The sequence below is a fragment of the Ursus americanus genome, chromosome 20 (assembly GCF_024610735.1).
Source record: "Ursus americanus isolate L20-20 chromosome 20, mUrsAme1.1.p, whole genome shotgun sequence".
Classification (NCBI taxonomy): domain Eukaryota; kingdom Metazoa; phylum Chordata; class Mammalia; order Carnivora; family Ursidae; genus Ursus; species Ursus americanus.
In genome coordinates, this window is record NC_142146.1 from 46119321 (window position 1) to 46142241 (window position 22921).

General features: G+C 39.6%; 1 protein-coding gene across 1 annotated transcript in view; it reads right to left on the bottom strand.

Annotated features, from left to right (window-relative positions):
* Positions 1-20442, bottom strand: part of IGSF10 (immunoglobulin superfamily member 10) — a 50968-nt gene extending 30526 nt beyond the window's left edge. Inside the window, exons 1-4 of the mRNA XM_045812538.2 lie at positions 20372-20442; positions 19708-19958; positions 17949-18143; positions 16267-16396 (exon numbers count right to left, since the gene is read on the bottom strand). Coding sequence (XP_045668494.2) covers positions 16267-16396; positions 17949-18142 — 324 coding nt within the window. The 5' untranslated portion in view covers position 18143; positions 19708-19958; positions 20372-20442. The remainder of the gene's footprint in view (positions 1-16266; positions 16397-17948; positions 18144-19707; positions 19959-20371) is intronic.
* Positions 20443-22921: the final 2479 nt, after the last annotated feature.

Here is a 22921-nt window from a genome sequence, read left to right on the forward strand (position 1 = left end):
GCTTTTAGAACACCCTTTCACTTACGTGGTCTTCAACTTAACATAGACTGCTACAGACATAGAGTATTATGTTAGATGTGAACCTCATGGTAGCCATAAACCAAATGCCTATAATAGTTTCACAAAAAATAAAAAGAAAGGGCACAAACATAACACTAAGGAAAGTCACCAAATTACAAGGGAAGAAATTAAGAAAAACAGAACTATAAAACAACAAAATGGTAAGTGCATGTCTATGAATATTTTTTATTAAAGTCTAATATAGAATGTTAGTTTCAGGTGTGTAACATTGTTTCAACAATTTCATACATTACTCAATGCTGACCATGATGTGTAGTCACCATACAATTTTATTATGATATTATGGACCATAATTCGTTATGGTGGCATTTTCATCTCCATGGCTTACTTATTTTATGACTGAAAGTTTGTACCACTTAATCCTTTTATTTCCCCATCTCCTCATACACAGTCCCTCTGGCAACTACCAGTTCTCTGTATTTCAGAGGCTGGGTTTTTTTTTCTTCATTTGTTTTGTTTTTTAGATTTTACATATAAGTGAAATCATAGAGTATTTGTCTTTTCCTGATTTATTTCATTTAGTACAATGCGCTCTAAGTCCATCTGTGTTGTTGGAAATGGCAAGATCTCATTCCTTTTTATGGCTGAATAATACTCCACTGTATTTATATATACCACATCTTTATTCCTTCATCTGTCAGTAAGCACCTGAGTTGCTTTCCTATCTTGGCTATTTTAAATAATGCTGCAGTAAACATAGGGGTATGTATATCTTTTTGAATTAGTGTTTTCATTTTCTTTGGGTAAATACCCAGTAATGGGATTACTGTATTAAATGGTATTTCTATTTTTACTTTTTTGAGGAAACTCCATACTTTTTCCCACAATGCCTGCACCAATTTACATTCTCACCAACAGTGCACAAAGCTTCCCTTTTCTATGCATCCTTGCCAACACTTGGTATTTCTTGTCTTTTTAATTCTAGCCATTCTGACAGGTGTGAGGTGGTAACTCATTGTGGTTTTGATTTGCATTTTCCTGGTGATTAATGATGTTGAGCGTGTTGTAGGTGTTTGTTGGCCATTTGTATGTTTTTTAGAAAAAATGTCTATTCAGGTCCTCTGTTCTTTTTTTAATTGATCTTTTGGTGTTGCGTTGTAGAAGTTCTCTATATAATTGGAATATTAACCACTGATCAGCTATATCATTTGCAAATATCTTCTCCCATTAGGTAGACTGCTTTTTGTTTTGTTGATGGCTTCCTTCACTGAGCAAAAGGTTTTTATTTTGGTGTATTTCCAATAACTTATTTTTGCTTTTGTTTCCCTTGCCCCAAGGAGACATATCTAGAAAAATGTTGCTATGGCTGATGTCAAAAAGATTACTGTCTATGCTTGTTTCTGGAGCTTATGGTTTCCTGTCTCACATTTAGATCTTTAATCCGTTTTGAGTTTGTGTAGGGTGTGAGAAAATGGTTCCGTTTTATTCTTTTACATGTAACCGTTCCATTTTGCCAGCACCATTTATTAAAGAGACTGTCTTTTCTCCATTATATATTCTTGTCTCCTTTGTCGTAGATTAATGGACCATATGATTAAGGGTTTATTTCTGGGCTCTCTATTCTGTTTTTGTGCCAGTACCATCCTGTTTTGATTACTACAGCTTTGTAGCATAGTTTAAAACTGGGAATTGGGATATCTCCGGTTCTCTTCTTTTTCAGGATTACTTCTTTTGCCATTTGAGATTTTTTTGTGGTTCCATACAGATTTTAAGATTATCTGTTCTAGTTCTGTGAAAAATGCTGCTGGTACTTTGATAGAGATTATATTGAATCTGTAGATTGCTTTGGGTATTATGGACATTTTAATGGTATCTTCTTTTAATTCATAAGCATGGACTAGCCTTCCATTAGTTTATGCCACCTTTAATTTCTTGTATCAGTGTTTTAGTTTTCAGAGTATAGATCTCTTACCTCCTTGCTTAAATTTATTCTAGGTATTTTATTCTTTCTGGTGCCACTATAAATGGAATTTTTAAAATTTCTCCTTTTGCTACTTTGTTACTAGTGTATAGAAATGCAACAGATTTCTGTATATTACTTTTGTATCCTGCAACTTTACTGAATTCATTCAGCAGTTCTAAGAGTTTTTTGGTGGAGTCTTTAAGATTTCCTATATATAATGTCACATCATCTATAAATAGTGACAGTTTTCTTTCTTTCTTATTGACCTGGATCCCTTTTCTTTGGCCACTGCAGCTAAGACTTCCAAAGACTACTGTGTTGAATAAAAGCGGTAAGAGTGGACATCCTTGTCTTGTTCCTGATCTTAGAGGAAAAGCTTTCAGTTTTTACCAGTGGATATGAGGTTAGCTGTGGGTTTTTCATATACGGCTCTGTTCTGTTGATGTACATCCCCACTAAATTCAATTTGCTGAGAAGTTATTAATGGATATTGTATTGTCTCAAATGCTCTTTCTGCATCTATTGAGATCATCACGTGGTTTTATTCTTTCTCTTGTTAATGTGATGTATCGCATTGATTGATTTCTGAATATTGAAGTACATTTTTGTCCCTGGAATAAATCCCAATTGATCATAGTGAATGATTTTTTTTTAACATATTAAGGTAAGTTTGCTAATATTTTAAGAATTTTTGCCTTTTCATTAGAAATATTGGCCTGTAGTATTTTGATTGTTGTAGTGTTTAATGTTTACCTTGCAGAATGTATTTGGAAGCTTTCCTTCCTCCTCTATTTTTTGGAAGAGTTTGAGAAGAATAGGTATTAACTCTTTAAATGGTAGAGAATGCATCTATGAGGCCATCTTGTCCTACACTTTTATTGGTTGGGAATTTTTTGATTACTGATTCAATTTTATTACCAACAATTAACCTATTTCTTACTGATTCTGTTTTGAAAGATTTTCTAAGAGTTTATCCATTTCTTTTAGGTTGTCCAATTTGTTGACATATAATTTTTCATAATATTCTCGTATAGCCCTTTGTATTTCTCTAGTGTTGGTTATCTCTTCTCCATTTGATTGAATCTTCTCTTTTGATGAGTCAAACAAGATTGATAAACCTTTGGCCCATCTTTTTACAGAACCAGCTCCTGGTTTCATTGATCTCATCTATTTTTTTTTTAACCTCTATTGTATTTATTTCTACTCTAGTATTTCCTTCCTTCTGCTAAGCACTTGGCTTTGTTCTTCTTTTTCTATCCTTCTTAGACATAAGTTTGTTTGAAATTTTTCTTGTTTCTTTAATTAGGCCTGTATGGCTATAAACTTCCCTCTTAGAATTGCTTTTGCTGCATCCCAAAGATTTTGGTCCATGTATTTTCATTTTCATTTGTCTCCAGGTATTGATTTTTTTCTATGATTTTTTTGGGCTGTCCAATGTCCATGTTGTTTAGCCTTCATGAATTTGTGTTATTTTCAGGGAGATAGATATATCTATAGATGTAGATAGATAGATAGATAGATAGATCAATCGATTGATCCAGGACCCTGAGATCACAACCTGAGCCAAAATCAAGAGTCAGATGCTTAACTGACTGAGCCACCCAGGTACCCTGGATTTCACTCTTCTTAAATTTCTTGAGACTTCCTTTGTGGTCTAATGTGATTTATTCTGGAGAATGTTCCATATGCACTTGAAAAGAATGTGTAGTCTACAGTTTGTGAATAGAACGTTCTGTACATATGTTAGATCCACCTGGTTTAATGTGTGATTCAAAGCCATGATATCCTTGTTAATTTTCTGTCTAGATCATGTATCTATTGGTGTAAGTGGGATGTTAAAGTCCCCTACTATAAAGAGAGAAATTGACAGTAATACAATGTCTGTTAATAGTTTTGTGTGTTTGGGTGCTCCTATGTTGAGTACATAGATATTATGATTGTTATATCCTCTTGTTGGATTGTTCCCTTTATCATTATATGTAGAGTCCTTGTCTTTTGCTACATTGTTTTATGGTCTATTTCATCTGATATAAAATAGTATAATATAAATATTATTATCCCAGCTTTTTTTTTTTAACTTTCATTTGCATGGTTATGTTTTTCCAGCCTTTCACTTTTAGTCTTTAGCTCTGAAGTGAGTCTCTTGTAGGCAACATAAAGATGGGTCTTCCCCCCCCATTCAATCACCCTATTTTTTGATTGAAGCATTTAGTTCATTTATTTTTAAGGTAACTATTGATAGATTTGTACTTATTGCCATTTTGTTCATTGTTTTCTGCTTGTTTTCGTAGTTCTTTTCTGTTCCTTTCTTTTCCCTTGTTCTCTTACCATGTGGTTTGATGGCTTTCCTTAATGATATGCTTGGGTTCCCTTCTATTTTTTGTTCTAGAAGTCTCCTGAGGGAACCATGCCCCTCTAAAGGCACATTCCTAGATGAGTTAATCAATCTCCTTCACCCATACCTCAAGTGCTTTTCTAACTGCTGCTTCTGTGCTGGATTTTTGGGCCAGAATTCAAATTCCTATCACCCTCCAGCTTTCCCAGAGTTAAGTCCTAGAGATTTTAAAAGCTCCTGAAGCCCTACTCATTTTCAAAGCTTGATGTTATGGGGATTCATCTTCTCAGGGATCATCCTCAGTGTCTGATATGGGGTTCGATCCTCTCCCTTCTCTGTGCTTGGGGATCCCTCCCATTTGTGGTAAGTCTTGCCAGGGATTTGGTTCCTAAACACATCCCTACCCATCCCAACCCATTCTGTTGTGTCCTCCTTTCTATAGTTAACTATGGAAGGTCTGTTTTGCTAGTCTTCAGGTTGTTTTCAGAGTTAGTTACACAGATATAGCTATTATCTCAGTGTGTCCAAGTGATTAGGGCAGCTCAAGATTCTACTCTGCATCTTCCCTTGAATAAAACTGTCAATAATTACTTAAAATGTAAATGGACCAAATGATCCAGTCAAAAGATATAGTGTTACTGAAGGGATAGAAAACACAAGACCCATCTGAGCCTACAAAAGACTCACTTCAGATCTAAAGACAAATCTAAAGGTACACACAGATCAAAAATGAAGGACTAGAAAAAGATTTTTTTTTTTTTTTTTGCAAATTGAAAAGAAAGCTGAGGCAGCTATACTCATATCACACACGACAGACTTTAAAATACTAGGCTTCCAGGGAAGTTGGCAGAGTAGGAGAATCCTAAGCTTATTCCTCCCCATGGATACACCTAAATAACATACACATAAGGGTAAATAACCCAGGAAAAAACCTAAAGACTAGTAGAACAGACTCTCCACAGCTAATCATAGAGAAAAAGTGACACTGAAAATGGTAGGAAGGATGGAGATGTGGTTGGGAACCAAACTGACCTGCAAGACTGACCACAGGAGAAGAGACAGTGCTAGCACACAGAAGGGAGAGGCGCAGGCACCCCAGGCACAGGGGACCCTCACTGGGAAGACAAATCCCCATAACATCTGACAGATAACCAGAGGGGCTCAACACCAGGAACTTTAAAAATCAGCGGGCTTAGCTCAGCTCTGGGAGAACAAGAGGGGGGATAAGAACCTGAGTCCCCACCTTAAAGAGACATCATAACAACCCTGCTGAGATACAGCATAGCAGCAGCAGTTTGAAAAAACTCCTGGGGTATATGAAAAGGAGATTTATTTACTAATCTCAGAACTTGGGCAGGACGGACAGGGATCTTTAGATTTCTCTAAGAATAAAAGAGCTGGTGGGCACCATTTCTCTACCTTGCCCCCAAGCCTGGAAACACAGACACCTGCGGGAACCAGAACAAATACTCTCCACCTAGCTTTGCTAATAGCATGCCCCACCCCAATTCTCCTGTGGACCCATGACACCTAACCAGCCCTTGGCAGGAGTCTATCCAAAGCAGTGCCATAAGTGTGGCATTGTGCAAGCAGCCCTGAGAGTAGCCAGCTCTACCCCCAAAGTGTCTCTTAAACTGGGGAGAGGGGAAGATAAACACACTAGATGGACTGCAGCCCCAATCCACCAATGAAAGCTACCCAAGGGACAACACATGGGAAGCACCTGCAGATAGGTGTGACTGTAGCTCTGCAAACATCTGGTCTGATCCAACTCAAGCCCAAGGTAGCCCCAGACTTCTTAATTTGATTTTTCTCTCTGTTAAAAGAACAGCTTTCTTGGGGTTTTGGTCTGCTTTTGATAACAGATTATAAAAGTTTCTTCATACTAAGGTGAAGTTTCATAATGGTCTGTGATTTAATTTAGGCAAGTGCTTTAAAATTACATATATATATGTAATTTTAAATATAATAGTATGTATTATGTATTATAAAATATATAATTTATATATTTTTTTCAACAAACTTCCCCAAATCAAATTCTAAATGAAGTCTTATTGGTCTAGAATATTCCAAAGGATTTGTTAAACTAATTAGACTTATTTGATTTGTAAATTGCATGGGAAGCATTGTCAAATTAAGTAATACTAAGCTTTCTCTATTGTATTTGTAAAATCACTTATAGATGGAATCCATTCTGCTTCTGCAATAAATGGCCCCTCATTGCCACTTTTGCCATCCTGATGTCCTTATAACATGGCAACAGTATGATTCCAAATCAGAGAAATTAAGATGGGTAAACAATGGCTGTAAATTAAGTGAACAGTTGGGCCCATGGGAAACCCAAGATGGTTCTTCCTGGCAGAACCCAAGATGGTTCTTCCTGGCTCCCTGAAAAACCCTATTTTTCATGTGTTTTGAATTCCTTAACCCATGTTAGTACATTTAAAATGAATTATGAACAGATATTGATGGAGAGACTTCTATAAAATTGTAAAGGCAGGGGCCCCTGGGTGGCTCAGTCAGTTAAGCATCTGCCTTCAGCTCAGGTCATGATCTCAGGGTCCTGGGATCGAGCCCCAGATTGGGCTCCCTGATCAGTGGGGAGTCTGCTTCTCCCTCTCCCTCTGCCTGGGGCTCCCCCTGCTTGTGCTGTCTGTCAAATAAATAAAATCTTAAGTTGCAAAGATAGTTTACCAATGTCTGACCTGTTAAGTTCATAATCCTTAATAAACGTTTGTTGTTACCAGGGTCTTCACACTTCCTTCTGGACACTCTGAACACCTACAGCTGGACTTCATTCAACTGCCACTTAGTATGAGTTATCAATATGTTCTTGTTATTTTATGTGCGTGTGTTTTCTGGATGGGTTGAAGATTTCCCTTGCCACAGGGTCGATGCCCTCACAGTAGCAAATAAACTATTAGACGATGTGTTTCCCATTGGTGTACCTTCCCTGATCCCCAGTGATCAAGGCACCGACTTCACCAGACAAATCATGAGCCTTAACAAAAGCCTTGCAAACTTCTTGGAATTATCATTGCTCTTATCACCCTCAATCATGAGGCATCAGAAAGAACTAATGATCCTCAAACTTGAAAGTCTCTAAACCTACTGAAACTACTGGACTTCCTTGGCCTAAGGTATTGCCTTTGGTCTTGCTGACCATTTGCAATATTCCCTTTGGGAAACAAACCCATTCCACACAAGACAGTCACCAGCAGACCAGTGCCTATTGGCATACAACTTTCTGCTGATCCTTGTCAGCTCGTGCTGGTATGACCAGCCTCAGTAAATCTTTAATGTCTTATACTCAAGCCTATCATCACCAGGTAAAAAAGCCTTCCCAGATTTCAACTCGAAGTTCCCTGTTAGTCACAATTTGGAGTCTGGTGATTAGGTATTTTGGAAACATTATCAGAAGATAGTCCTCAAGCTCCTTTGAAAGGGACCTTACCAAGTGCTTCTAACCTGGCATTGCTGTAAAACTACAAAGGATTGGATACATATCTTACTAACAGCTGAAGAAAGCTCCACCTGACATCTGGTCCTGTATAGATGCTGGAGACCTCTGAATCTAATTGATAAGGAAGAGAGGTAGCTGACATTGAGGTAGATGGCTTCTGCCCAAAATGACAGATCAAAATTTCATACTTTAACTAAACAAGAAAAACTTCTCCTTTTCCTTGTCTTTACTCTGGCATTGGCCTGGAAAGATAATGCCATCATCCATATCTACCAGGCCATTGCTAAAGGCAGTATACTTGCAGACTGCTGGATTTGTCAAAGATTTTTATCTATCCATGATGCTAGAGATCTCCTGGTGCTCCTTATAAGCAATTCCTCTTCTATTCCCAATGTCACTGCAGACTACAATCAGCCCCTCCCACCCCTTAGAAATCTCTTATCAAGTTCAACTTTCATGGCCAGAATATCCAGTGCCTTTTTACCTTTCTCCAATAATAACTGTACTTACCTATCTAAACACAAATACCTATGTAAATCTTAGTACATTTGCACCCCCATATTCCTATGATTATCTAGATCATATCTTTTCTCACCAAGAGAACTTACCAGCAGCACCCATCTTTGCGAGACATTTAGAACAACACTATTTCAGGTTTAGGGATTCTCTTCTTATGTGCACTGAAAACCTGACTGACCCTTGGCTTGAACCAGTAAATGAAGCAGTCCCTGTGAACAAATCCATTAATAGTACCTCCCTAATGGTAATGGTCTGTGTGCCAACAGGATTTGTGTTTGTGATGGTTATAATTCTTCTTGGGCCTATGAATTTCTAGCTGGCTGGCACACAAGCTGGGCAATGCCTTCTATGTTATCTAACTGTGCCTCTAACTTTCCATAGACAATGAAGATGCTTCATTAGTCAACTCTCCTGTATTTACATCACTGAGTTAGAAAAGACCTACCAGGAGGCATTCATGTTTCAGAAATGCTTCCTTTTCACAGGGTCATACTTCTCTGGTTAGGAATTAAAATAAATATAGATATGATCAGGAACCTTTTTTAACTCTTGAAGATATTGCAGATTCCACAGCTAAGACAAGAGCAGTCCAACAAAGATTCTTAGGTTCTCTGGCCAACATAGTTCTTGATAATATGATAGCCCTTGACTATCTTTTAGTTGAGCAAGGAGATATCTGTCCTATGGTCAACACTACCTATTGTATCTGAATTAACACTTCCGGTGGAAGTTGAAACTCAATTATATAAAATCACTAACCAGGCCATTTGGCTTAAAAAGGTAACTCCTTCAGTGGGGATTTTTATTTGACCTACCGGATTTTTATTTTGGTCTTGGGGACCATGGCTCTGAAGTGCACTCTAAACATTGCAAATTACCTTGTTTATAGTCATAATCTCCCTGGTATATTATATCCTCTTAAAATTTTTAAATTCATTTAGGTGTGAGGGGGAGATGGCAGTGGAGTAAGAGGCTCTCCTCATCCCACAAATACAACTAGATAACTATCAAATCATACTAAACCCCCCAGAAATCCATCTGGAGACTGGCAGAAGGTAGAGAAGAGGCCATATTGAAGAAGGTAGAAAGTACAGAGATGCAGCTTGGGAGAGAAATGGATTGTGGCCACTGTGGTGGGGAGCTGCAGTTATGGAGAAGAGCAAAAGACAGACTAACACACAGGGGGGATGCATGGGGAAAATGAATGCCCATAGCAATTGACCTGGACAGTGAGAGGGCCTGAATTTTGTGAGTTCTTGCAATCAGCAGGGCTTTAAACCTGGAGTTTTAAGGCTTGGTATGCTCAGCTTTGGAAGAGGTCGTAGGGCATTGAGGCGTCACTTGGAAAGAAGGCAGGGCAAACAGCCCACAGACATATACTGTAGAAACAGCAATCTGAAGAGTGCCTGGGGAGCAACTACAGGTGCATGTCCCAGAGGTGCAGTGTTCAGAGACTCCTCCAGGAACAAAGAAACTGGCAGGCACTATTTCCACCCCTGCACCTCAGCATAAGCACAGGGCCACCCACGGGAACCAGTGCAGCCCCAATACTCACTACCTAACTTGCTTACACCAAATCCCACCTGCCTGAGCTCCAGAAGAATTGCCCTTCCTAGTCAAGCTTGCCTCAGTCCCAGGGCAGTGGTCCCCCTCCCTCAGAAGACCAGCCCAAATCCCTGCCAACACCATGTCTCTTGACCTGAGAGTTTTGTGTAGCTTCAGTTCTGGTGGCAGTGGCAACAGGTCTCATTTCACAGGTAAACCAGAGCACACCTAGTTAAAACACCACATTTAGGCCAGGGACCAAACACTGCCAACAACAAAGAGAGCCTCTGCAGACAACCAGCCTAAAGAATAAAGTAGCCATGACACAATAGCAGAGCTCACACAGCACACATTGGAGATGCTCCAGGCCCTGGGGAACAGGGGACGCTATGCTGCAGGGCACTACAGAAACTCTTCTTCATAAAGCTATTACTCTCAATAACAGGAGACATAGCTGACTTTCCTAACACAGAGAAACAAGCACAGAGACTTAGACAAAATGAGAAGACGAAATTTGTCCCAAATGAAAGAACAGGACAAGGCCACTGACAGAGTTCTGAGTAAAATAGATATAAGTAACATGCCTGATGGAGAATTTAAAGGAATTCTCCAGTGAGAAAAGAGTGGAGGACATCAGTGAGACCATTAATACAGAGATAAGGAATAACATAGCACTGATAAAGGGCTCAATAAACTAAATGAGAAACACACTTGATGTAATGAACAGGATGCTGGAAGAAGCAGAGGAACAAATTAATGACCTAGAGGACAGAGTAATGAGAAGTAATCAAGCCAAACAAAAGAGAAAAACAAGAATTATGCAAAACAAGAATAGACTTAGGGAACTCAGTGACTCCATCAAATGTAATAACATTTATATTATAGGAGTCCCAGAAGAAGAAGAGAGAAATGGGGCCAGAGAATTTATTTGAAGCAATAACAGCTGAAAACTTCCCTAATCTCAGGAAGGAAACAGATATCCAGATCTAGGGGGCACAGAGAACTCCCAACAAAATCAACAATAGCAAGTTGTATTTTAATTAAAATGGCAAAATAGAGTGATAAAGAGAAAAATTTAAAAACAGCAAGACAAAAGAAGACAGTTACATACAAAGGAACCCCTATGCCCTGCCCCCAATAAGGCTATCAGCAGATTTTCAGCAGAAACTTTCCAAGCCAGAAAGGAGTGGCATATATTCAAAGTGCTGAATGGGAAAAACCTGTAGCCAGGAACGCTCTAGCCAGCAAGGCTATCATTCAGAATAGGAGAGAGAGTTTCCCCAACAAAAACAAAAGTAGTTCATGACCACTAAACTAGTTTTGCAAGAAATATTAAAGGGAAATCTTTGAATGGAAAGAAAAGACCCAAAATGACGATGTGAAGGTAGGAAACAAACAAAAAAACAGCAAAAATGAATATATAAAAAAACAGTCAAGGAACTCACAAAATAAAAGGATATAAAGTATGATACCATATACCTAACACATGGGGACCAGAGGAGTGAAGAAGAGTGGGTTCAGACTTAAATGACCATCAACTTAATACAGACTGCTATATGTAGAAGATGTTAAATACAAATCTAATGTTAACCACAAATCAAGCAAACCACTTAATACATATGCAAAGAATAGAGAGAAATCCAAAAATCTCACTAAAGAACCAGCAAACCATGAAAGAAAGGATCAGAGAAAATCTTCAGAAACAACCACATAACAATAAAACAGCAATAAATACATTTCTCTCAATAATTACTTTGAGTGTAAATGGACTAAACACTCCAATCAAAAGACACAGGGTGACAGAATGGATTAAAAAAAAAAAAAAAGACCCAGAATATGCTGCCTACAAGAGACTCATTTTAGACCTAAAGACAGCTACAGATTGCAGGTGAGGGGATGGAGAAACATTTATCATGCAAATGGATGTCAAAAGAAAGCTGGAGTAGCAATACTTGTATCAGAAAAAATAGGTTTTAAAACAAAGAATGTAACAAGAGACAAAGGATACTATATAATAATAATGGCAACAATCCAACAAGGACATATAACAATTGTAAATATTTATGCACCCAACATGGGAGCACCCAAATAGATAAAACAGTTAATAACAGATGATGGAACTAATCTAAAATAATACAGTAATAGTAGGGGACTTTAACACCCCACTTACATCAACGGACAGATCATCTAAACAGAAAAGCAGCAAGGAAACAATGGCTTTGAATGACACACTGGACCAGATGGACTTAACAGATACATTTAGAACATTCCCTCCTTAAACAGCAGAATACACATTCTTTTCAAGAGCACATGAAATATTCTCCAAAGCAGAATACATATTAGGCCACAAAACCAGCCTCAACAAATACAAAAAGATTGAAGTCATACCATGTGCCTTTTCTGACCACAATAGTATGAAACTAGAGGTCAACCACAAGAAAATATCTGGAATGAGCATAAATACATGGGGGTCAAATAACATGCTACTAAACAATGAATGGGTCAAGAAATCAAGGAATAAAAAGTACATGGAAACAAATAAAAATGAAAATACAATGGTGTAAACCCTTGGGATGCAGCAAACACAGTTCTGAAAGGGAAGTTTCAAGCAATACAGACATAACTCAAGAAGAAAAATCTCATATAAACAATCTAATCTTATACCTGCAGGAGCTACAAAAAGAACAAAAAAAACCCAAAACCAGAAGAAAGGAAATGACAAAGATTAGAGCAGAAATAAATGATATAGGGACTAAATAATAGAACAGAAACAATGAAATCAGGAGCTGGTTCTTTGAAAAAAAATCAATAAAATTGATAAACCTCTAGCCAGACTTATCAAAAAGTAAAGAAAAAGGACCCCAATAAATAAAATAAGAGATGAGAGAGGGAAAATGACCACCAATACCACAATTATAAGAGAGTATTATGAAAAACTATATGCCAACAAATTAGACAACCCAGAAGAAATGAATCAATTCCCAGAAACATAGAGCCTACCAAAACTGGAACAGGAAGACACAGAAAACTTAGACCAATAACCAGCAAAAAAAATAATAATTGAATCAGTAACCCAAAAGCTGCCAACAAACAAAAGCCCAGGACCAGATAGATGGCTTCACAGGTGAATTCTACCAAACATATAATGAAGGGTTAATACCTACCATTTTCAAACTATTCCAAAAAAACAGAAAAAGTAGGAAAACTTCCAAATTCATTCTATGAGGCCAGCATTACTCTGATACTAAAACCGGATAAAGACACCACAAAAAAAAAGATGCAAAAATGCTCAACAAAATACTAGCAAACTAAATCCAACAATATATTTTAAAAAATCATTCACCTGATCCAGTGGGATTTATTCTTGGGTTGCAAGAGTGGTTCAATATTTGCAAATCAATGAACATGATATCAACAAGAGAAAGATAAGACCATGTGATTATTTCAACAGATGCAGAAAAAGCATTTGACAAAGTACAACATCTATTCATGATAAAAACCCTCTACAAAGTAGGTTTGGAGGGAACATGCTTAAACATAATAAAGCCATATATGAAAAACCCACAATCAACATTATCTTCCGTGGGGAAAAATGGATAGCCTTTCCCCTAAGGTCAGGAACAAGACATGGATGTCCAGTCTCAACACTTATACAACACAGTACTGGAAGTCCTAGCTACAGCAATCAGACAACAAAAAGAAATAAAAGGGATCCAAATTAGTCAGATGAAGTGAAACTTTCAGTATTTGCAGATGACATAATTCTATATATAGAAAACCTGAAAGACTCCACCAAAAAACTGCTAAAACTGATCAATGAATTCAGTAAGTCACAGGATACAAAACCAGTAGACAGGAATCTGTTGCATTTTTACACACCCATAATGAAGCAGAAGAGAAATTAAGGAAACAATCCCTTTTACAATTACACCAAAAACAGTAAGATAGCTAGGAATAAGCTTAACCAAAGACCTGAAAGGCCTGTACTCTGAAAATTATAGAACGTTAATGAAGAAATGGAAGAGGACGCAAAGAAGTGGAAAGACATTCCATGCTCATGGATTGGAAAAACAAATGTTACTGGAATGACCATAGTACCCAAAGCAATCTACACATTTAATGCAATCCCTGTCAATATACCAACAGCATTTTTCACAGAATTAGAACAAACAATCTGGAAATTTGAGTAGAACCACAGAAGACTGCAAATAGCTAAGGCAATCTTGAAAAAGAAAAGCAAACCTGGAGGCATCTCAATTCTGTACTTTAAGTTATATTATAAAGCTACAGTAATCAAAACAGCATGGTACTGACACAAAAAATAAACACAAAGATCAATGGAACAGAATAGAAGACCCAGAAATAAGCCCACAGTTATATGGTCAATTAATCTTCGACAAAGCACGAAAGAATCTCCTATGGGAAAAGGACGGTCTCGTCAACAAATGGTGTTGGGAAAACTGGACAGCCACATGCAAAAGAATGAAAGTGGATGACTTTCTTATACCATATATAAAAATAAATTCGAAATGGGTTAAAGACCTAAATGTGAGACCTGCAACCATAAAAACCCTAGTAGAGAGCGCAGGCAGTAATTTCCCTGACATCAGCCCTAGCAACTTTTTGTAGATAGGTCCCCTGAGACAAGGGAAACAAAAGCCAAAATGAACTATTGGAACTACATCAAAATAAAAAGCTTCTGCATGGTGAAGAAACCATCAAAAAAACTAAATGCAACCTATGGCATGGGAGAAGATATTTGTAAATGACATACAAAGAACTTATAAAACTCAACACCCCAAAAACAAATAATCCAATTAAAAAATGGGCAGAAGACATGAAGAGACAGATCTCTTAGGAAAGACATCCAGATGACCAATAGTCACATGAAAAGGTGTTCAACATCACTCATCATCAGGGAAATGCAAATCCAAACCACAATGAGGGATCACCTCACCCCTGTCCGAATGGCTAGAATCAACAACCCGGAAACAGCAGGGGTTGGTGAGGATGTTAGAGGTAGGGAGCTCTTGTGCACTGTTGGGGGAATACAAAAAGTGCAGCAACTGTGGAAAATAGTATGGAGATGGCTCAAGAAATTAAAAATAGAACTACCATACCATCCAGGAATTCGACTTCTGCACACTTATCTGGACGAAATGAAAACACTAATTCAAAAAGATACATGCACCCGTATGTTTACTACGGCATTATTTACCATAGCCAAGATATGGAAGCAACCCAAGTATCCACCAATAGATAAAGAAGATGTATATATGTATATGTGTGTCTACACGCACACACACACACACACGAATATTATTGGGTCATAAAAAAAATAAAATCTTGCCATTTGTGACAACATGGATGGAATAAAGGATATTATGCGAAATGAAATAAGTCAGAGAAAGGCAATTACCATAAAATTTCACTTATTTGTAGACTCCAAAAAACAAAACAGATACAGACAGACTCATAGGCACAAAGAACAATCTGGTGGTTGCCAGGGAGGGACGGCGGGGATGGGCAAAATAGGGTAAGGGTATCAAAAGTCACGAGCTTGCAGCTATAAAAGAAATAAGTCATGGGGTATGATGTACAGCGTAGGGAATATAGTTAACAATACTCTAACAACTTGGAAGCATGTCAGATGGTAACTAGATTTATCACAGTAGTCACTTCCTAATGTATACAAATGTTGAAGCACTTCTATTGTACACCTGAAACTGGTATGATATTGTATGTCAAATACACAGTGATAAAAAAGTTAAAGAATAAATCAGATACGGTTGTGCTTTTCCTGAACAGCTTTTTTTTCATGTACTTAAAAAATCTGATAGGCATCTTGAATTGTGAGTTAGCTTCTCAAAATCTTTAAGTCCTGCGTATGTAGCAGACATACTGATCTTTCCATATACATTTCCCCATAATGCCCTTTTTTCTTCCCCCTAGATGTGTTATAACTTTATTTTCTCACTTACTGGAGTGATAATTCTTATAATATTTGATGTTTTCTTAGAAGTCCCCATAAGTTTTCAAAGTTTTTTGAACAAGACAAGGTATAAATAATAAAGTAAAAACTTAAAAAGTGGATTTATGTGTACAAAGCTAACTTCTGTCTAAGACAGCAACTCCCAGATGAACAGGAAGGACTAGAAGTAGCCTTTCTGGAGTAAACTTTAAAGGTGCAGTAATCCCTGGGTATTGATTTATTTTTTTTTCCTATTAGCCTAGATCTGAGAAAGCTGGCCTCAGAATTTTCCACATACTATTGCATTTAAAGAGAAATCAGTCTTGGACATCCTCCTTTGCTGTCTCCCTCTAATACACAGAATGTTGACTTTTGGGTTCCACTGGAATGGTGAGCATTCAAGGTACATCTCGCCTCTTGAACCTGCACCTTCCCCTTCCCAGTCTCACCTGCAAGGCCTGCAAATCCGAGAAGGTCTTAGCTGGGATTGTATGAATGCCATTGCTGTGCAGCATTAACAACTCCAATTTGTTCAGGCCAGAAAAATCCGTTTCTGTCAATCTGACCAAGCTATTGTACCTGCAATTCAAACATCAGGCGTAAGCTAAGCAAAAGTGCACACGTGCTCGTCCACACACAAAGCCCAATACCTCCCTTTTTATTTTATTTTTTTTAAGATTTTATTTATTTGAGAAAGAGAGAGAGAGAGAGCATGTGATGGGGGCAGAGGCAGAGGGAGAAGCAGGCTTCCTGCTGAGTAGGGAGCCTGATGCGGGGCTCGATCCCAGGACCCCGAGATCATGACCTGAGCTGAAGACGGACTCTTAACCAACTGAGCCACCCAGGCGCCCCAATACCTCCTTTTTTATAGCCTGTGCTCGAAAGAGAGAATTAAATGCTTGACATATTGTTGAGATTCATCAGATGCGACAAAAGGTCCACCCACTCCCCGGTCCTGGCAGTCTTGGGGACACTGTCCACATTCCCCACCCAAGGGGAGCCTTCCCCATTTTTGACCCCTTCTGCAGATGCTGTCCCTTCAGCTTGGAACGCCCTTGACTCCGCCTCTCTCTACTTGTGACTCCCGGTCAGGCCCAGCCTGTTCCTTGAGGACATGCCCCCTTGCTTTCCCAGATAGAATTTTTCACTATGAAGTAGTGGTTAAGAAACTTGGGCTCTTCCCCAAGTCGTTTGGCTAGGATTATGAACTCAGGCACTCGGTAGTGGGTCAACCCTGGGTAAAATCAGCAATCTTTCCAAGCCTTATAGGTTTCTTCACCTATAAAGTGCAAATAATAGAAGTGACTAACAAGGCGTTCTGAGAATTGAGTGAGTGAATAATGGAGAGTGCTTAGCTCAGTGCCGGTCAAGGTAAGGGCACAATGTTAACTGTTACTATTAGCGATTTTTCCGAGGTATTTTGTACGCTCTCTGATGGTTCTTGCTAAATTGAACTGATTGTGTATCTGTCTTCTCCCTTTCACTATAGCTTCTAGAAGTGACTAATCTTGCTCATCTTGTTCATTGTTGTATCCCTGGCATATAGTAGGTGCTATTATCAAATACATGATGTTAAATGTGAGTGCATGTGGACACACACACACACACACACACACACACGGTTTTTCATGAACCTTTAAAATACAGTCACTTAGCAGATTTAATTAGGTTTACATTTTTGAAAGCATTTTAAATAAGTCTCTTTGCATGAGAAGAGGTCTGAAGGCCTTTTTAAAGGATCTAACCAACTTCTCATACATATCTTTTCTATAGGAGGACACTTCCAGTGTCCTATGATCTCCTTCTGATAGATCACAACTCCAATTCTTAACAGATGCTATTTTCCAGCAAAAATGTGGCCACAATGAAGTTCTTCTGTAATCTTGGGCCTCCCAACCTACCAAGAGTGATTCCAGGTTCTAGAACTTTCTCCTATAAAAGTTTACCAGGAAAATGTTGCTTATTGTCCCTTACAAACGTAAGATCTTCACATGCTTATTTCGGAAGAGAAATACTGTTAAAACAATTTTGGTTCATTTCCTAAAGTCACAAGTTTTGTTTGATATTTTGGGGACAAAGCATCAGTGTAATGTCTCCTTGAGAAGGGGACAAGACAAGGAACCCCACACACCCTAAATTGATACGCTCCACATCAGGTGAGATGCTGTCTGGGATGGAGGTCAGGTACCGAAATGTGCAGTGCACCTCGGTAGGCACATAGCAAGCACAGCGGCGAGGACAGGCCTTGCCCCCGAGGCTGGCCACCAGGCACATCACAGACAAGGAGACCAGCAAGCCGGTAATTCCTCTGCCTTCCACCTTCATTCTGGGGGGAAAAAAAATCACACCTCAGACTTACAGGTATGGTCTGAGCAAAGTTCCAGTACAACTATACACACTAAGTCTGGTCATCTGGGAGAGCTTTCTGAAAGGTCGTAAGTGGCTGATTTCATGCATTCACAATTTGTATGGTAAAACTCACTCTTCAGAAAGCCTTGTAATCAAGTGGAATATTTATTGTTGTGAAAATTCTTTCACAGCTTCTCACTTCTTAATGAAAAGCAGTAATCCCTATGACTCAGAAATTCAATAAGAAGAGAAAATAGAGACCATAACGAAGGTATTATGCCAACCGAAATACAGAAGGCTTAGTTTCCTGTTTATCCATGAGTCCTTTTAGACCAACTTTTAAAAAACTGATTATAAAACTACTCCGTGTGCATCGTCGAAAGTTTGGAAGCTATAAATAAGTAGAATAAAATACTCATATTCCCACCACCCAGATGTAATCATTAACATTTTGCTGTATTCCCTCCAGCCTTTTATAGGTGGTGTATGTTTCTGGGTCTATGTGCATAAATATGATCAACACGTTTTATTCATTGAATGTATAAGGTCTGTTTTTTGCTTTATTCAACCTCCTTCAAAAACATTTTGAAGAGCTGTAATACTCCACTGAAAGGGTGAAGAAATCTCAAACATGTCCTCTAGTCCTTGCCAAAAAAGACACATTGCACACTTCACTGCCATGTAATGACCATGAGGCACGGGAACTTACTGGATAGAGGACTTGAGCCTTGCACCTGCGCTGGAAAGGGCCACACTGACCCCTGGAACACACGCTGCCGGGTGCTTTCACTTTGCTTAGAGTATCCCTCTGTACCTTTCCTTGGTCCCTTCTCTTCCTCCTCCGCCTCCCCTTCCTCATCCATCTCCCCTTCCTCCTCCCTGTCCTCCTCCTCCCCCTCCTCTTGTCTGCCATGGGAGTCAGGGAGCATCATCAGGGAAGAAATATGCTCAACTTCTTGGAAAAATTATATCTATTACCCATGTGTGGGGCAAGCTCAGGGATCCAAACCTAATTTTCTCCTGAAGTTCAGAATATACAAGGATTGCAATAAAAATTTTTATTGTACTTTTCTGAGAAAAGTGATCTTCATAATTTAGAAATCTCAACATTCCTCATGATAGAATGGTTCCTTTGGAATTATACCAGCAACTATCCTTTAGCCATAAAGAACACTAAAAACAGATGCAGAATTGCTCGTCTTCATAAAGATAATGGAATTGTTATCAGAACTTAGTCTAAATTAAAATTAGTATAGGATTAATCACATGTCCACTTTTGTCCTTATAACCATCCGATGACAAAAATTTTATGTAAATATGATTGGAGAAAGCATTTCCACCTTCCCTCATTAAACAACAACAACAAAAAAACAAATGATGGGGACGAAGGTAATGCTCTCATTTAGCTAGAAAACAAGTTCTGTGTGATGCCCGCATGAGAGTTATTTAGAAGAATCACAACTCTACAAGAACATATGGACAGTGGATTCCCACAAATTTAAACCTGAAAATGTATATGACCAAATAGAAATTAACAGTACCTGAGCTCTTCTTTCCTGGTTCTGAATCCTCTCCTGACCCAGGCAGAGACAGAAAATCTTACCAGGAAGTGGAAAACTGTATCCACAACTGAGTGAGGAAAAGTTCCCTGCTCCCCAAAATGAGCGAAGGGCTGTCTTTGGCTTGCAGCTCAGGAGTGACAGTTTGGAGGGCGCCCTGGAGGGCGTGCGGCGTCGGAACCCTACCCCGTGTGTGCCCGCATGAATCCGAAGGAAGCGCTCCTGTATTATGACTGTTACAGAAACAAAAGACAGAGTTTTAAAATTCCTTTCTCCTCCCTCAACAGTGTGCTTTCAAGTCTCCCTGAAGTTGTCATTGAAATGTAACTATTACTATCACTCCATTTTTCCCCCGGTCCCAGGAATTTCTCTATTTTTGGACAAAGCTGTCACAGATGCCCACAGTAAGAGTGTCCAGCTACTGAATTAATCTTTGCTCAGAGTGCATCTTCTGCCTGGCCCCGGTCACCGACGAGGTGACTTGCTCCCGCTGCTTTAACGGCCCCTTGCTCCCGGTGCGTCCTCTCCGTGCGCTGGCCCGAACCGCCTGCTGCGGCGGGACTCTCTGCGCTCCCACGCCGAGCCCCTCAGCGCTCGGGCGTCCCCGGCCGTCCCCTTCCAGGAAAGGATTGGCGGAGCCGCTCACCTCTTTGCCCAGGTGACCAACGGGCTCACGCTGCCAGCGGTGTCCCAAGCTCAGCCGCCGGCTCTCGGGACCTTCCAGAGCGAGGAGGGAAGGCGGGGCGGGGGCCGGGGTGACGTTGACTTATGTGTCTGGGGACTCCTCCGGGCTCGCACACAGAGAATAAATGACCACCAAGCTCCTCTTTATTGCTGAGAGAGCGCAGGACGCCTGTTTGCCTTCGGTCTCATTGCCTCCTCGACTTCTGATTCCCGGGCAAGTAGGAGCCGGTGGGCAGGACAGTTTCAGTGGCTGGACGTTCATGCCCACCTTGACCTCCTTCACCTGTTGACAGGTGGGCCTGTGGGTTTCAGAGTTTGGCTGAGTTACCGCTGGCAGTTCAGGGATCTGTGGCTCCCCAAAGTTCTGCTTGAAGGCTGAGAGCTGGCAAGGATAACCTGTGATACCTGCAGTTTGAATCTCCTGTTTAGCCACGTGGAGAAAACTTGTGAAAAGGATCATTAGAGAACTGGATTTAAATGCAAGTATTTGTTCGGGTTGTGTTCCTCCTCCCCCATCTCCACCCCCACTGTCCAGGAATTGCTCCTAGCCACTGAGACCTTGTTTAAGAGCTCCTGCAATTGTAGGCAGGGCTCCCGTTTTGACTCAAACACTGACTTGATACAGCTAAAATGGCCTTGTTTTGCTCCCTCTGCTTGTACAGTTTGTAAGCTTTTGATGGAAATTTGAAATGAAGACTTCAGGTCCCTGGAACTCAGGGACAAACAACATCAGCCTCACCCAGGACTGTGTTAAAACTGAATTCTCAGACTCCATCCCAGAACAGCATGGAATCAGAAACTGCAGGGATGGGACCTAGGAGTCTGTGTGTTAACAAGCTTTCCAGATGATTTCTATGCAGCTAAAGTTTGAGAATTGCTAATTTAGGGATACAACTTTCTGTAAGGATAACAGTTTATCTTGGAGGTTTTACTCTGTGACAAGAACTATTATAAGCATTTTACAAATACCGACTCATTTAAACCTCAGGATGCCACCAAAAAAACCTAAAAGGAAAGTATTCATGTTATTTCCATTTTGAGGCACATAAAGAAAAGCGACTTACTCCAGGTCATTGTAGCTTTTAAGGAGAGAACCTAAAGTTGATTCAGACCCAGGCAGCCTGGCACTATGGCCTTAGCAGTTAACCACAGAGCCATGGCTGCCTCACTCAGCCAAACACTGGGAATGTTCCGTACCCAATGGCTAAGCATTCACATGATTTATAGTTGGTAATAAGTTGGTTACCGGGGTAAAATTATAGAATCAGAGACTCAGCAGTAACTCTAGAAGCATGTGTGATATCAACATCGTCTTTAGCTCCTTAGAGCTGACGTGGTTCTTCAGGTTAAAAATTCCAAACTTGGATGATCACCTTGGAAATATGGCATATTTGTGGATTCCTGGAATCAATAGTTTTTCTTCTAAAGCTCCTTGACAACCAACCCCATGGTCCTACTCAATTTCTACCCAAACTCTGGACTCTCAGCCCCCCACCAAGATGAACCACAGGAGGATGGCTGTGACAGGTTATATTCCTTATTTTCCCAAGATTGGTAACCCGGGGTCATTTTTTTGTGCTGTCATTTTTGAAAATAACCACTTAAGAATAGTTGCCTGTTTTAAGACTTTTTAGGAGGGAAATTCTTACAAAGGCTTTATTTCTACAAATGCTTTATATATGTTGCATAATTCTCAAATATTCTCAAGAGATAGATGCTATAAGTATACCCATTTTCCAGGTGAGATTCTGAGGATAAAGTATGTTAAGTAATTCAGAGTCAGAATACAATACTGAATTAACTGCAAGATCCCTGCTCTTTTTTTTTTTTTTTTAAAGATTTTATTTGAAAGAAAGAGAGAGAGAGTGCATGGGCATGCACACACAAGCATGGGGGGGAGGAATTAGGGGAGACAGGGGAGGGAGTAGGGGAGAAGGGGGAGGTGGAAGAAGAGAAGGAGAGAGGAAAGGGAAAGAGAGCAGGGACCCCAGTGCCGGGCTGGATCCCAGGACCTGGGATCAGGACCAGAGCCAAAGGCAGATGCTTAACCAACTGAGCCACCCATGTACCCCTGCAAGGCCCCCCCGCTCTTAAGGCCCACCTTTCCTAGCCTTCTCTGCTTCTGTTTGACACATTTGCACTACTGTAAAATTTGGAGGGTCCACAGTATATCAAGGATTAAAGTAGGACCATTCTCCTTTCCACCCATATTATTAATACAATTTGTTTCTATAGATTAAGATTTACAAATCATTTTCATTTTTTAGTATGTCTCATTTAAAGTTTTTAAGCAATATGTGAAATTTCAGGGGTAATTATTTTACAGAGGAAGAGGTGATAGTGGACCACACATAGGATCTGGCAAGGCCTCACAGCTAGGCAAGGAAATTTGGAGTTAATGTGACCTCCTAAACCTGTTTCCTGAGCCATCATTGACCTAGACTTCCAGTCTGGTTTGCTATTGTAATGACCTCTCACTACAGTTTACCTAATATTTTTCTTTAAATCACTC